Here is a 12,178-nt window from a genome sequence, read left to right as displayed (position 1 = left end):
ATTGAGCTTGTATTCAATTGGTGTTGCCTTTGACTGCCATATGTGCCAACTTGCCAATGAGGTAGTGTTTGTTGGTTGAGGCGATTTCTGGGTTTTTTGTTTCTTTCACTACTTTGTTGTGATGACTATTTTACAAGAGTCAAAATTCTAAGAAATGGGATTAGTGAACGTCTGTGAAGATGGAAGAGTAAAAGTTCAATGGAGAACCTTCCTTCTAAAGATCCCAAATGATCCAAAAATCTTCTGTCAACAAATGCCCCCAAAAGAGAGAGAAATAAACTACTATCATTTTTTTTGAAGAGAAAAATTTTAGGGAAAAAATATCCAAGGCTTGAACAAACAAGAGAAAAGGTTCTAATACAGTCAAAATGAATTTGAGAATAGAAGCATAAGCACCAGATAGAGAAGTATATATATTGCAAAACAAAAACAAAACTTTTAGGACACAGTGGATATTGGAAGAGTGGATGTAGTGAAGAATTTAAGAAAAAATACCAGAAGGAAAAAAGAACTGAATGAGAACTTTGGATACCTTTCCTGAGATTTCTGAAACAACAGCTTAGAAATATCTGAAGAAAAGGTAAAATTTTAAAAATAGAATTATTTCCTTGGGGGACAAAACTGAAGAAACAGAAAGAGAAGCATAGTCAAAAAATTTCACAACTGGATAAAGATACAGAACAATTGGATAAATTGAATCCAGAGGAAAAAAGAATTTTAATGTTGTCAAAGTTTGTGGAAACAGAAGAAAAAAGTCCTTGAAAAGCATATAGGGAAATTTAAATATATTGAAAAAAGAGGGACAGATTATAAATCAGCGGAAGAGTTAATCCTAATCAGTTCACCTAGGTACATCATTGTCAAGCTTCATGACTGCTATAAGAAGAAGATGGTTTTGCAAGTAATTTAAGAAAAGCATCTTATACTAAAAAACATCAGTTTGAATTATATATTTTTCTACTAGAACAAAGGAGAAAGGACAAAATCTGAAATATTTTATTTCTAAAAATTAAAACTATAAAATTTCATCCCAGAACCAGTTTAGTTTCCCATTTTGTGCTGAGTCTCTAATACAATCTTTTTGAAGACAAAAAGATGGGCATTATGAGTCTACAGGAATTTCAAGGATTTGTGGAGGAGAGAGCCAGTCTTAAGGCAGCTTTCCAACAAGAAGGAAGATCATCATCAAGGTATGAAAACCAAAGTGAATTTTACAATTTAACTCAATGTAATCACCATAGGAAGATAGTAAGTCATATAATTACATAAATATTTTGAGTTTTAAGGGTGAGGGAGAAGGGAGGAGGGAAGAAGAAAAATTGATTATAAGCATCAAAGGTGAAGAAAGTGGAGAATTAACAGCAAAAAAATAGGAATGGAGAAAGGAAAAGCAGTTTTAATTCATGTCTAAATGGGAGGGATAGAGAATTTGAATTTTTAAGAAACTAGTAGAATTTAAAGAGACCCGTGTTTATTTAGTGTGATTACTGTGTATTAAGATTGGAATTGGATTAAAATGAAGTAAGGACATTTTTGTTCCTTTTACCAAAATGGTAAAAATAAAATATGATTAAGGATAGGCCAGAATTAAGATGAGAGGTTGGGCTAGAAATGGTGATAATGGTGCTAGCCAGTTTCTTAAGTCTGTTTCCTATGTTTTGGATTTGATAAGATTTGTAGGAGCTACTGTTATATGCAGTGTCTGTACTTTTATTCTTCTTATTTGTTGCTTATTTCAATCTCTTATCTGGTTAACTGATTCCACAGACAGCTGATTTGATGTGATTTGTTTCCTGTCTGTTGAGAAATGGCAAATTTAAATTTTTAATGTTGTTTCTTACTTGCCCTGTTTAGTGCCTTTCAGCTCTTCCAAACTATATTTATCATTTGATTTATATATGGGATTCTTAGGAGTCCACTTTGACTTTGGCTTTTGATTTCTTGATCCTAAGCCATATTTACCAGTATAATTTTCACTCTATACCCTATGATAACTTGTATTTTGAAGTTGTTGCATTTCAAAGTATATACTGATTTAGCTTGACAAGAATGTTGTCAAGTTCTTTAGTAGAATTTATCTACTACTCTCTGTAATAGATATTGAGACATAAGCTAGTTATCTTAATGGTGGTACATTTGCTTATGTTTATTTTGAGTGCTAATGGATAAGATGACCGAGTCTCTTTTGAAATGATTTTGAGTATATTGTGAATCCCACACAGCCAGCTTTTTTATTCATTGCCTCCAGAGTAAAACCTATAAGCTGCTCACCCATTTAGATGTGTGACATCTTTTACTATGCTATTCATATTTATGAGAATATCAAAATGGATGTATTAATTTTCTATTTGATGTCAATTTGTTGGGCATTGAACATAAAGTGTAAATTTTTCTTGCCAGATTGAGATTCTACCCTTTCTGAACAGCTATGCCTAAAGAAGTCATATAGGTTTAATTAGAAATAGGAAATGTTTATCTGTTTTCAGATAGTTAATTAAATGCATGTCTTTTCAAACCTTTCCTTAAAATGCTTTATGAATTGTAAAAACTGAGTTGCAGCAAAATATTTGAGAAGTAATATTCAGAAGCTCAGTTAATTATGTTAGCTTAATCTCTTTGAATAAAAAGATGTTCTTTCCTTCTGGTTCTTTGTTACTAAAATAGTGCTATAAATATATATATTTTTTAAAATATGGGGCATTTGGAAACTTAATTCCTGTCAGTATTATTGACATATGTAGTACCCACTTTGTGACTGAGATACTATACTTCAGCCAGCATAGAAAAAAAAATGCATGGTCTTTATAACTCTGGCAGTGATTAAGTATGATAATTCAGTTTCCAACTTGATACTTTTATGTGCTAATTAAAATTTTTTTTCAATCTTAGGTAAAATAGGTCTGTACTTAATGCTTATCTGTCCAAGTGGGTGCTAGCTGTGGAGATACAACAAACTCATCTTAGTTTGAGTTTGGTTACTATTTATTCTCCTTTAAGAAGCAATCACCTGTAAGTCAGATATGCAGGATAGTCTCTAGTGAAGCTCTTCTGTGATTTAAGATTTTTTAATTTCAAGATTCAAGATTTCTTTCTCTTGGAGAACTTAGGAAATAATAGCAAATGTTCTGCTGCTCAGCTTCATCTGTATCCTCTGGATAAATGACCAATTAGAACATAGTGGCATTCTTTCCTTGTCATGCATTTAAACCTTCTTTTCTACTCCCCAAAATTTGCAATGTAGAAAGTGGACTAGGATTAAATTGCCTAAAACTCTTTTATTCTCTTAATGAATAAAGTGTTAAAGTTTTCTCAGTATTCAAAAAGCTTTAAAAAATTATTTCTCAAGCTCTTTGTATGCATGCACATGATGCATACAGAAAATTTGTAAACCATTTTTTTTTTTCAGGGAAAAGTTGGAAGTGAATTTTAATTCAGCTGCATAACAGATAAATCATAGTGATTAAAAAGGGCATGGGGAAAAGAGGAGTAAAATTTGAGGAAGGGATGATAAGTTTATTATGGAATTCTCCATGCTAGAGAAATATGGCATCAAACACATTGGCTACTAACTTGGCTGTACTTAGGACTGGAGCGCTACAAACTGGTGATTGTTGTTTGTCCTTCGTTTTTGAAGAGGACCATGATATTAGGGAGGTGATTCCATGACCTGCAAGTGAATTGGATTTAAGTGAAGGAGGGCTGGGCAAGGTCACCTGCTGTACTTTATCTTCCAAAGCCTTGTGGGTCCAGTGGTCATATATAGATCAGGACCATTGGAGATGGCCCTGGAGGTATAATTACTGGTGACATAAACAACTTATGTTACAAATGGAGAATGTGGACTTCTAGTAGAAAAACTAGACATATATGTATGTAATTATAATGAATTATAATTGGAGTCTCTCCAATCATATCTGGATGATGGACCAAAGAAGTGGTTTGTTGAAAACCCCTTCCACCTCTATCTTCTCTGGGATATAGATTATCAGGTAGGGGCTGATTACTTCATTAAAGTATTTTCTTTAATTTTGATCTTTGCATTTTTCTGTGCAAAGATCCAAAGTCCATAGAAGTTGCAGTTAAACTGTCATATAGTTTCCATTGATCTCTTTAGTGAGATATTACTTGTTTTTTTCATAGTTGATAGAATTTAGAAGTAGGAAGGCACTTTAAAAATATTTTAGTAGACCTCATATTACAGATAGGGAGACTGAAATCTAAGCAGTTAAGTCACTCAGATACTGATGACTGAAGTAAGATTCAAATCTAAATTTTTTTTTAATCCTAAATCCATTGTTCTTTACATTAAACCATGGGACTAGATCTCATTCCACCATAGGATCTTTGTCACACCTGTCTTGATTAACAAATTTAATAGATCTGGGGCTCAGAGTCTTAAAAAAACCCATCTTTAAACCTTATCTTGTACAAGACACATAATACTGGTGAACATTAATCTTTCCTGATTCCTGAAAGTCTTAGAAATAACTCAGAATGGGAATTGTCTCAAAATTGAGGATTTTAAGAGGGTTTTTTTTTATTTTATGAATAATCTCAATCTAGATTAACATGAATAATAGAATAGAATAATATGACCAATTATTTGAATTTGAATGGGCAAGCTCTCTGGTAAGTGCTAGAATTTTGTGAATTGGACCATTCTTTTACCTCTCCAAATTCAACCTGAAATTCTATTTATTAAACTGTTCATGTTTTCAAGTCTACAGATTAAACACCAAGTATGCACAAGTTTTGTGCTAGGTTTTGTACGGGAAGCAAGATAATGTGGAGATTAGTCCTTGTCCACAAATATGTAATTTACTGGGAAAATAAGATGCACCTGTGATAAGTATAGGGAAGTAGAATATTGAGGCCAAATGGATAATTCAGACAATGAGTCACAAACATTCACAGCAAACAGATCATTTTCAAATGTGTGATTGGAAAAACTTCCCAGGAACATGCAACTTGAGCTGATCCTCAAGAACTAGAGAAGAACGGGATATGACTGGGAAGGGAGCAAGGTTAAGAAGAAAGGTTAGAGCTAAAATTTGGAGATAGGGACAGGCTCGCTGGAATTGGATTTTGAGGTTGAAAGTGTTTTAAACATTTACATTATAGAATGCCAGGATAAGGAGTATAGGTTTAGACCTATTTTGTACAAGGAAAATATTTTAGGAAGAATTAGTCTGATGTGCTGTGATTGGATTTGAAGGTGGGAAGGGAATTGGACAAGCAAGGGGGGGGGAATTAGGAAGTTATGGGTCATTTTTTTTTTCTCGAGTTAAAATTCCTTTTCTTTTGTTTAGGATATTGATACTGGTGTATTAAGTGAAAATTCAGATGATTCAGTTTCAGACCAATTCAGTGTTGAGTTTGAAGTTGAGTCTATTGATTCAGAAGATTATAGTCACAATGAAGAAGGACAAGAACTCACAGATGACGATGATGAGGTAGGCAAATTGAAATTTTAATTCCAACTTTTGAATGTAATGAATGAGTTACTTAAAATCCCTGAAATTTCTTTCTTCCTTCCTTCCTTCCTTCCTTCCTTCCTTCCTTCCTTCCTTCCTTCCTTCCTTCCTTCCTTCCTTCCTTCCTTCCTTCCTTCCTTCCTTCCTTCCTTCCTCCCTCCCTCCCTCCCTCCCTCCCTCCCTCCCTCCCTCCCTGCCTCCCTGCCTCCCTGCCTCCCTCACCTCTCATGAATAGAAGAAAACCTCACATTTATTGTATTTGAAAGCATACAGTTTGTTTACCTTATAACTGAGAAGCAGGTAGCAAAGCATTGTCGTTCCCATTTTATAGTTAAAATTTAAAAAGGTGAAATTGCTTGCCCTTTACTCCATGTGGCAGAGTTGATCTGGACTCTGCTTTGCTCCAAAGCCATGTTTCTGTTTGGTTGTGGGTCAATTCGTCATTGTCAGAACACAACTTGTACTAAATCTAAGAAACTAGATCTAGGAAACTATGGGTAAAGTGAAGTAAAAATTTGTATTAATGGAATCGTTGGGCCTTGTTTTAGATATACCAGGTAACCGTATATCAGGCAGAGGAAAGTGACACTGACTCGTTTGATGAAGACCCTGAAATATCCTTAGCCGTAAGTATAAAATTTTCATTTTCTGTGATACCAAAAAAAAAAAAAATTTGGCAACGAGGTATGAATTTGGGGTTAGGATTAGGAAAATGTATCTAATGTTTTAAGAGGTAAGAAATTTTTAAAATTTACTTTATTTTTAACATTATAGTACGTATTAATGACTTAAAGCTGACATTTCTTACTACATATTATTGAAGCACAATTAAAATTTTTTTCTTAAATGTTCATTTTTATATTACAAACTTATAAGATTTCCTCTTCATTAATTAACTGATGTTGAGGAAGATTTTGTTCATGAAACTATATGATGTTAACTTCTTGTTTAATATTGCTAATTAGTTTTTCCTTATAAGAGTAATTTAGTAAGAAAATGGATTTTCTTATGCTAAATAAATTGTGACAGGTATTCCTGTTATAGAGAATGTCCAAATCATTGACATAACAGACCTGTTTGAGAATTGTAAAAACACAATCATAATGTATGACTTGAAAAGATTTATTTTAATTTTATTTTAATGTTGTAAAACAAAATTAAAAATTAAGATGACTTCTTAATATTGATATATTGAGATCAAGTTGATTGAAAAGTTTTAGATAATGTCCTATATATAAATATTTTGAAGTACATAATCTACATAAACCTATCAGTAGTTTTATCTCATCATGCTAACAGAGACTTTAATATTATATACTCATGATTTTAGAAGTACTTATACATGATTTTATAACTTTATGATTTCATTTTAATATTAAAAGATAACATAGACACTAGGCAAGCTTAGTTTTGTTTAGATGATGTAATCATTTTTGTTTTTAGTTGTCCATTGATGTCAAACTAAAAACGGGTCACTGAGCTGTACATCAGGATCTCTGTGGGCTGCATATTGACTTAGCTTATGTTTTTTGTTTTATTGCATTTATTTATTTTGTAACATTTCCCAGTTACATTTTAGTCTGGTTCAGGGAGTACTTGGGAGTGTTGTGCATCTGTGAGATGTGTGTTTAACGTTTCTGGTCTAATCTCTAAACTCTGTTAGTCAGAGAATTTTGCTTTTAGCTATCCATTATTTGCTTCATTCTTTCCTACACTCCTGCTTCTCTTCAGACTGAACCATATTGGTTTGTTAGTGAATCGAGGTTCATCTTTTTCTTGTTCTTTTAATTTACACTGTTGTTGTATATATGGTTCCACTTATCTTTGCCTCATTTCATGCAGTTCTTCCCAAGTTATTCTCAAAGTTACTGTTTCTTATTGTGCAACCCTATTTTGTTACATTTGTATACTACAATTTGATGACTACACATTCTATTCTTTGTCACTGAATATGAATATATGTATTGATCACTTTGCTTTTCTACCTGTGTCTCTCACTATTTTCTTTCATGGACTCAGTGCTCCAGCTAAACTGGATTATTTGGTGTCTCTTGAATGTGTCTTGTATCTCATTACTTTTGTTCAAGTCATTTCCTGTTCCTCGCATGTCTATCCGGCTAAGTGATACAGGGAATAGAGCGCTGGGCCTGGAGGATCTGAGTTCACATCCAGTTTTGGACACTTGCTAGTTGTGTGACGCTGGGCAAGTCACATATTCTCTTCCTGCCTCAATTTTCCTCACTATAAAATGGGAATAATAATAGCACTTATTTTGCGGGGTAATTGTGAGGATCAAGGTAATATTTGCAAAGTACTTAGTCTTTTACCAAAAATATTTTTCTCTATTCTTGTTTCTTGTAAGGTATTAATGAGAGATCTTCACTGAAGTCTTAGCCTTGTTATAATATTATACAGTGATCCTGAATTCTCAAAAGTTATTCCACTGAGACTCAGGCTCTAGCAGAGTCTTACTAAGATGAGAAGTCTAGGCCTAAGTGTGTTCTCTCAGGACCAACCCAACTAAATTTAGAGAAGTTTATCACCAGAAGTGATAAATTTGGGAGACCTAATAGTAACTCATTAAACTTTGTGGTGTGGTAGAGTTATATTTATGTTTATATTTATTATTTATATTTAGCGAGATTTTGCTATGTGGGTGAAATCATAGATTACTGAAGTAAAAGAGACATTAAAGTTAGGCCTTAGTATTCAATAGGAAGAGATTGCTTACATTATTTATCCGTGTAAGTGTAGGTAGAGCTAAGCAGTTGATAAACTTACAGACAATCAACTGTTTAGTAGTTCCCAAACCTATTTCAAAATATTTTCTCTTCCAAACATTCACTTTCTTAATGTTTCCATTTCACTTTGTCCCCGAAATAACTAAGGATTTATTTTAATTTGCCAGACTTGTTTTAAAAAAATGCAGATATTACTTGGGGAGGTTTCCAGAGCTCAGGGTCATTACATTGCTTTTATTCAGGCTTTCTTCCTAACACATCTTGATACTTAGAATAAGAGTTTAGTTTCAGGTGAAAATATAATTAATTTGGGGACATGAAGAACATTGGAGGCCACATATGAGTGAAACACCAAGATGGATCACATTAGAACATACAGGGAGATTTACCAAGAGAGATGAAAGAAAAATTCTCAATGGTAATGAAGATGTCAAACACAAGCTTTACCACTAGGGCTAGCCTCAATAGTGCAAAGGAACCAGACTATCCACTAGATGATTTTTATTCATAATTCTAGCCATCCTCTCAGCCTTTTCCACTTTGACATTGTTTGGTGCCTAGTATTATTAATTAGACTGTATTATATAAAAATAAAGTAGACTTTTCTGAATTGGGCCTGGAAACCTTGTTTCCATTTCTAGCATTATTTCTATTCTAACATTTATTCTTTTCAAAAAAATTGGTTTATAGCAATTAGCACAAACTATTTGTAAAGTGGGAATTATCTATGAATATAATTTGACTAGTTTGCTATAAATTACTTTAATCTCTATTTTATCAAAGACAGGGGGAAGTAGAAGGGGGAAAATGGTTGCTAACAGATTCTTCTGAACACTGCACAATAAAAATAGACATGATGGCTGATGGATATTAGGAGATCCTGCCAGAATTAAACAGGGATGAATCCCTATGAAAAAAAGATCTACAACTAACAGAATTTAGAATGTCTTACCATAGAATCTCTAAAAGGTAAAACAACTAGTTAACCACAATTTCAGTTTTTAGAAGTTAGTTGCTAAGAGTTAAGGGTGAGGTAGAATATGAGATATTGCAAAATAAGCTACAAATTCTTTTCACTTTTTTTTTTTTTTTTTTTTTTTTAAAGCTTTTTACCCTCAAAACATATGCACGAATAATTCCTCAACATTGACCCTTGCATAGCCCTGTGTTTCAGACTTTCCTCTACTTTTCCCTCCTTCCCCCAGATGGCAAACAATCCAATACATGTAACACAGGCCAAAATATATGCCAAATCTAGCATATTCAGCACTCTATTTATTATACCACTTAGCCAGATAGACATGCAAAGAACAGGAAATGGCCTGAACAAAAGTAATAAGAATTACACAATTCTCTTGCTGCACAAGAAAAACCAGATCAAAAAGGAAAGAAAGTGAATAAAAAAAACAAAATGCCAGTGAACAACAATAGAAAGAGTGAAAATGCAAAATCTTTTTTCTATGGCAAAGCAAACCTATTATTATTAATATTAATAGATTGACTAAATTGTTATAACTAGCATTGTTATTCGTAGCTGTTTTAAGAACTATCAAGATTAATTCTACTTCTTATTTCATTGCAGGATTATTGGAAGTGTACTTCCTGTGATAAAATGAACCCTCCACTTCCTCCACATTGCCACAGATGTTGGGCTTTGCGAGAAAATTGGCTTCCTGAGGAGAAAGGTGAAATTTTGGATAAAGACAAACTAGAAAGTCCCATACAAGGGGAAGAAGAGGGCTTTGATGTTCCAGATTGTAAGAAAAATAAAATGAATGACTCTCAAGATTTATGTGTTGAGGAAAGTGATGAAAAGATAGTACAGACATCAGACTCTCAAGAAAGTGAGGATTATTCCCAGCCATCAACATCTAAAAGTATCATTTGTAGTAGTCAGGAAGATAATGGAGAATTTGAGAGAGAAGAAGCACACGATAAAGAAAAAAATATGGAATCTCTTCTACCCCCTAGCACAGTAGAGCCCTGTGTGATCTGTCAGAGCCGACCTAAAAATGGTTGCATTGTCCATGGAAGGACAGGACATCTTATGGCATGTTTCACATGTGCTAAGAAATTGAAAAAGAGAAATAAGCCTTGTCCAGTGTGCAGGCAGCCAATTCAAATGATTGTGTTAACTTATTTTCTCTAAATGTACTAAAAGTAGAACCATAGAATCCTGTATATGAAATGCTCTTAAGAATGTTCACATATGACTTACAAAATTTATTTAAAATTTTATTTTTGTACATTTTTTTTCTGAGAAAATGAATATTTTAATCCATTTTAGTCATCTCTAGTGCAGTTTGCTTTTTGGAAAGAATTTTTTTATTCTTTTAGGGAAAAAAAACATTTTGGTTACTGTTTTTTTTTTTTTTTTTTTTTTTTTTTTTTTTTTTTTTTTTTTTGCATTATTTTTATTAGTTTTCATTTGTATTACTTATAGAGGCAGCAGGGTATAGTGGATAGAGTACTAGTCTGGACAGATCTAAGTCCAAATAACCACATTGGACAATTGAAACTAATTTGATCCAGGATGAATCATTTAGCCTCTTTGTGCCTTAGTCGATTCTTAAGATTTATCTTCTAAGTCAGATAATTTGGGAGTAAGTCATAAACACTCATATTGGGTTTGTGGAAACTAGCTCATTTACTGTGTGCATCATTAAAAATTACTAGTTAGAAGACTGACTGTTTCTATTTGTTAAATAGTTTTTAGAGTCTTATGTAGTTGGGACTATCAGAATTTTTGAAAATTTTGTGTAAATTATAAATTTAATAAATATTATTTAAGTTTAATATTGTTGCCAGAAGGTAGCGATGAAAATGCTTGTTTTTGAGTTGCAAATAAGATACTCTTCATAGTTTTGATTCTTTGAAGCTTTTATCTGTTTTGAGTTCCAAGAATCTAGAAAATATCTGTTGATAAAAACCTGATAGTCCATTTATTACTTCGAGATCTTTTGCTATTGTGTATATAAACACAATCTTTTGTAAAGTCCATTTTAATTAATTCTTTTTACATTCCTTTGCCACCAGAAGGACCATACTGGGCAGATATTTTTAAGGGCCTCCAGTGCAATTTAGTGTTGACCTTTTGACTGAATACTAGCTTACCCTAGACCTCACTTAGTTAGAATTTGAGTTGGAAAGTGTTTGTTTTTACCAAGTTGAAAATAATTCAGATGTGACTAAATATATTATCTTGGTCTGGATATATGGCCCCGGGTAGAAGGTCTGAGTTTTAACATAATCAAATCCAGTTTTAAACTTAACAAATTGGAAGCAGCACACATAAAAGCACATTCTTATAATAGAATTTTTTTTTTTTTTTTTAATTTTTATTTCCTGGCTAAATGCCAATTAAATGTTAGGTTAATATTATTGTTAAACCATTTGCGATATGCTTGATTTTAATGTGTTAATATTTGGAGAAATCAGTAACGATTATTTAAAACAGATAATTAACGTGAATTTCTACTTTTCCATGCCATTGAAGGTGAGCTTTGATCCACTTTTACGATTTTGGATATGGGCACTTCCAACATAAATACATTATGACTTGTCTTTTTGGGAGCAAATTTACCTTCATAATTATTGTTGCTTAGTCTGTGGATTCTCTGAGCCACAGACTAATTTGCTGACTGGAAAGCTAATTTAAATTTGGAAATTTGTCACAAAAATTCATGTAGCTAATTGAAAGTTCATTATAAATGTGTTTGTGAAAATTAATAAAGAAAATAAAATACACAAAAGCTGGTTTCTTCTGTTTGAATTGAAGACTGGTAATGAACCAGATTGCTAAAGACTCAGATCATTTCCGTAGAATGTGTGTTCCAGGGGTGTGTGTGTGTGTGTGTGTGTGTGTGTGTGAGAGAGAGAGAGAGAGAGAGAGACATACACACACACACACACACAGATACAGTGCCATTGAGTACAAATAGGGCAGGACTGGGGATGACCTAA

The 12,178-nt window shown here is 32.9% G+C and overlaps 1 protein-coding gene across 3 annotated transcripts in view; it reads left to right on the top strand.

Moving 5' to 3' along the window:
- MDM2 (MDM2 proto-oncogene) overlaps positions 1-11,967 on the top strand; it is a 31,679-nt gene extending 19,712 nt beyond the window's left edge. For all 3 annotated transcript variants that reach the window (XM_074269687.1, XM_074269686.1, XM_074269685.1), the window contains 3 exons: positions 5,310-5,453; positions 6,023-6,100; positions 9,798-11,967. In XM_074269687.1, the coding sequence (XP_074125788.1) occupies positions 5,310-5,453; positions 6,023-6,100; positions 9,798-10,364 (789 nt within the window). In that variant the 3' untranslated portion in view covers positions 10,365-11,967. The remainder of the gene's footprint in view (positions 1-5,309; positions 5,454-6,022; positions 6,101-9,797) is intronic.
- Positions 11,968-12,178: the final 211 nt, after the last annotated feature.

Source organism: Sminthopsis crassicaudata, chromosome 5 (genome assembly GCF_048593235.1).
Source record: "Sminthopsis crassicaudata isolate SCR6 chromosome 5, ASM4859323v1, whole genome shotgun sequence".
Taxonomy (NCBI): Eukaryota; Metazoa; Chordata; class Mammalia; order Dasyuromorphia; family Dasyuridae; genus Sminthopsis; species Sminthopsis crassicaudata.
Note: the sequence above shows the minus strand (reverse complement) of the source record. Positions and strands in the feature narration are given on the sequence as shown.